At 42.5% G+C, this 2,798-nt stretch overlaps 1 protein-coding gene across 1 annotated transcript; it reads left to right on the top strand.

Moving 5' to 3' along the window:
- Window positions 1-1,606: 1,606 nt before the first annotated feature.
- On the top strand, window positions 1,607-2,541 carry LOC110328704 (glyceraldehyde-3-phosphate dehydrogenase-like). The gene is made up of 2 exons (XM_021208126.1): window positions 1,607-1,807; window positions 2,380-2,541. Exons 1-2 carry the CDS (start codon window positions 1,607-1,609, stop codon window positions 2,539-2,541), a joined length of 363 nt encoding a protein of 120 aa, XP_021063785.1.
- Window positions 2,542-2,798: the final 257 nt, after the last annotated feature.

Below are 2,798 nucleotides of genomic sequence, written 5' to 3'. Positions count from 1 at the left end.
GTGTGTGAGTGTGTGTGTGTATGTATTGTGTGTGTATGTGTGTGTGTTTGTGTATATATGTATTGTGTGTGTGTGTGTGTGTGTGTGTGTGTGTGTACGTGCGTGTGTGTATGTGTAAGCTACATAAGTCCCATTAAAGATCTTCAAGGGAATGTTTCCATCTGATCACTCTAGGTTGCTGGTTATGTGTTACTTTTTTCTTCTTATTCCATAATAAATATAACCCAGTATAATTCTGTTACAAATACCTTTCATTAACATAAGATCCTAATTTTATCAGGTTTGATGTAAAGTGATGACACTTAATTCCTTTGTTCTCCAGGTCTTCTGCTGTGGTTTATTGATTAATTTTCAAGGTTACATAGAGTTGAAGTTGAATAAGTAATGAGAGAGGTAATATATTAGTTCATTTTTTCATCTACAATGACCAAATACCTGGAGAACTACTCATGAGAGCAAGGATTAATTTTGGCCCATGGTTTGAGGATACAGTCTATCACTGTGGGGAAGGATTAGTTGTACAATTAATTTGAAGCAGAAATATGATGCTACATTTTTATACCTGATAGACCAAGAAGCATAAACAAGACAGGAAGGGATGCAGATGATAAATATCATCGTCCATTCCTCCATAACCTCTCCACTGACCCACCTACACCGGGTTGGCCCCATGTCTCAAAAGTTCTACAACTTGCTAAAATTTACCAAGATGAAAACTCATAAGCCTGTGATGAATTCACTTTCAAACCATGGAAGACTCTGTGCTGCTAGATAGAATAGGTACTTATAATTTGGCCTCAGTGACCATATTAATATTTCAATATAAATGTAATTACCTGTAGAGCTGACTGAAATACCCCATGTTGTAAAGATAAAATAATACAAGACTACAACGTAAGCACACACATAAACACGCATACCTTATACATACCCCAAACACACGCATGCAAACACACAGACATATACACACAGGCACACACACAGGCACACACACACACACGAACACACACATATGAACATGTACGAATTTGTGCACTGATGTAAGTAAAGCACAAAGTCAAAACAAACTAAGAAGCTTACTGAAACGGCAAACTAAAGTTTCTTAGACTGAGAAAGATCAAGGGGAGAACACTACAGGTTTTTCCTCAAACCTGCAATTCCAGAATATTTGAACAAATAGGGCCTTAATCATGTGGAATCGATAAACACAAATTCATAGGCATTTACCAAGATGTCAAATAAAGCTTCAAATCTTTTGCCAAGAGCAGCAAACTTTTGCACAAGATATGTTGTTTTGTTTTGTTTTGTTTTGTTTTGTTTTTTAACCTGGAAGGGTAATAGGAACTAAAGGTTATTCCTTACAAGGATTGGCCTCAGACTAAGGAGTTTACATTGAATTAAGAGGCATAACCAGTGCATATTGCATAGCATATCAGAAAACCAGAGCTGAACCAATATAGGTACTCAGTTTACACCTGCTAAAATTGCACAAGGAAGGTGAAACATACAACATGATCTCTTAAAAATGTTTGTTTAGACTGTCTGCTCCTCCCTGTTCCAGCGACAGACACATCTTGTGCATTGCCAGCCTCTTCCTGTAGACTAGATGGTGAAGGTTGGTGTGAATGAATTTGGCCATATTGGGCACCTGATTACCAGGGCTGCCTTCTGCCTTGCATTTGGCAAAGGGAAGGTTATTGCCATCAATGACCACTTCACTGACCTCAGCTACATGGTCTACGTGTTCCAGTCTGACTCCAACCATGGCAAATTCAATGGCACAGTCAAGGCCGAGAATGGGAAGCTTGTTATCAACAGGAAATCCATCGACATCTTCCACAAGTGAGATCTTGCTAACATCAAATGAGGTGATGCTGGTGCTAAGTATGTCGTGGAGTCTACTGCTGTCAAGTGGTGCCAGGGCCCACTTAAAGGGTGGGGACAAAATGGTCATCATCTTCGCCTCTTCTGTAGATGTTTGTGACAGGTGTGAACCATGAAATATATGATAACTCACTCAAGATTGTCTGTGATGCACCCTGCACCACCAACTGCTTAACCCCCCTGGCCAAGTTTATCCATGACAACTTTGGCATCATGGAAGGGCTCATGACCATGGTCCATGCCATCACTGCCACTCAGAAGACTGTAGATGATCCCTCTGAAAAGCTGTGGCATGATGGCCGTGGGACTGCCCAGAACATCATCCCTGCGTTCACTGGTTCTGCCAAGGCTGTGGGCAAGGTCATGCCAAAGCTGAACGAGAAGCTCACTGGCAAGGCCTTCCCTGTTCCTACCCCCAATATATCTGTTGAATATCTGACATGCCACCTGGAGAAACCTGCCAAGTATGATGACACCAAGAAGGTGGTGAAGCAGGCATCTGAGGGCCCATTGAAGGGCATCCTGGGCTACACTGAGGACAAGGTTTTCTCCTGTGACTTCATCAGCAACTCCCACTCTTTTACCTTTGATGTTGGAGCTGGCATTGCTCTCAGTGACAACTTAGTAAAGCTCATTTCCTGGTATGACAATGAATAGGCCTACATTAGCAGAGTGGTGTACTTCGTGGCCTACATGGCCTCCAAGGAGTAAGAAACCCTGGACCACCCACCCCAGCAAGGACTCTGAGAGCAAGAGAGAAGCCCTCAGTTGCTGAGTCCCTGACCCAACTCTGCCCTCAACACTGAGCATCTCCCTCACAATTACCATCTCAGACCCCCATAGTAATAGGAGGGGCCTAGGGAGTCCTCCCTACTCTCTTGAATACCATTAATAAAGTTTGCTACACCGCCCCC

This window comes from Mus pahari, chromosome 10, assembly GCF_900095145.1.
Source record: "Mus pahari chromosome 10, PAHARI_EIJ_v1.1, whole genome shotgun sequence".
Classification (NCBI taxonomy): Eukaryota; Metazoa; Chordata; class Mammalia; order Rodentia; family Muridae; genus Mus; species Mus pahari.
Note: the sequence above shows the minus strand (reverse complement) of the source record. Positions and strands in the feature narration are given on the sequence as shown.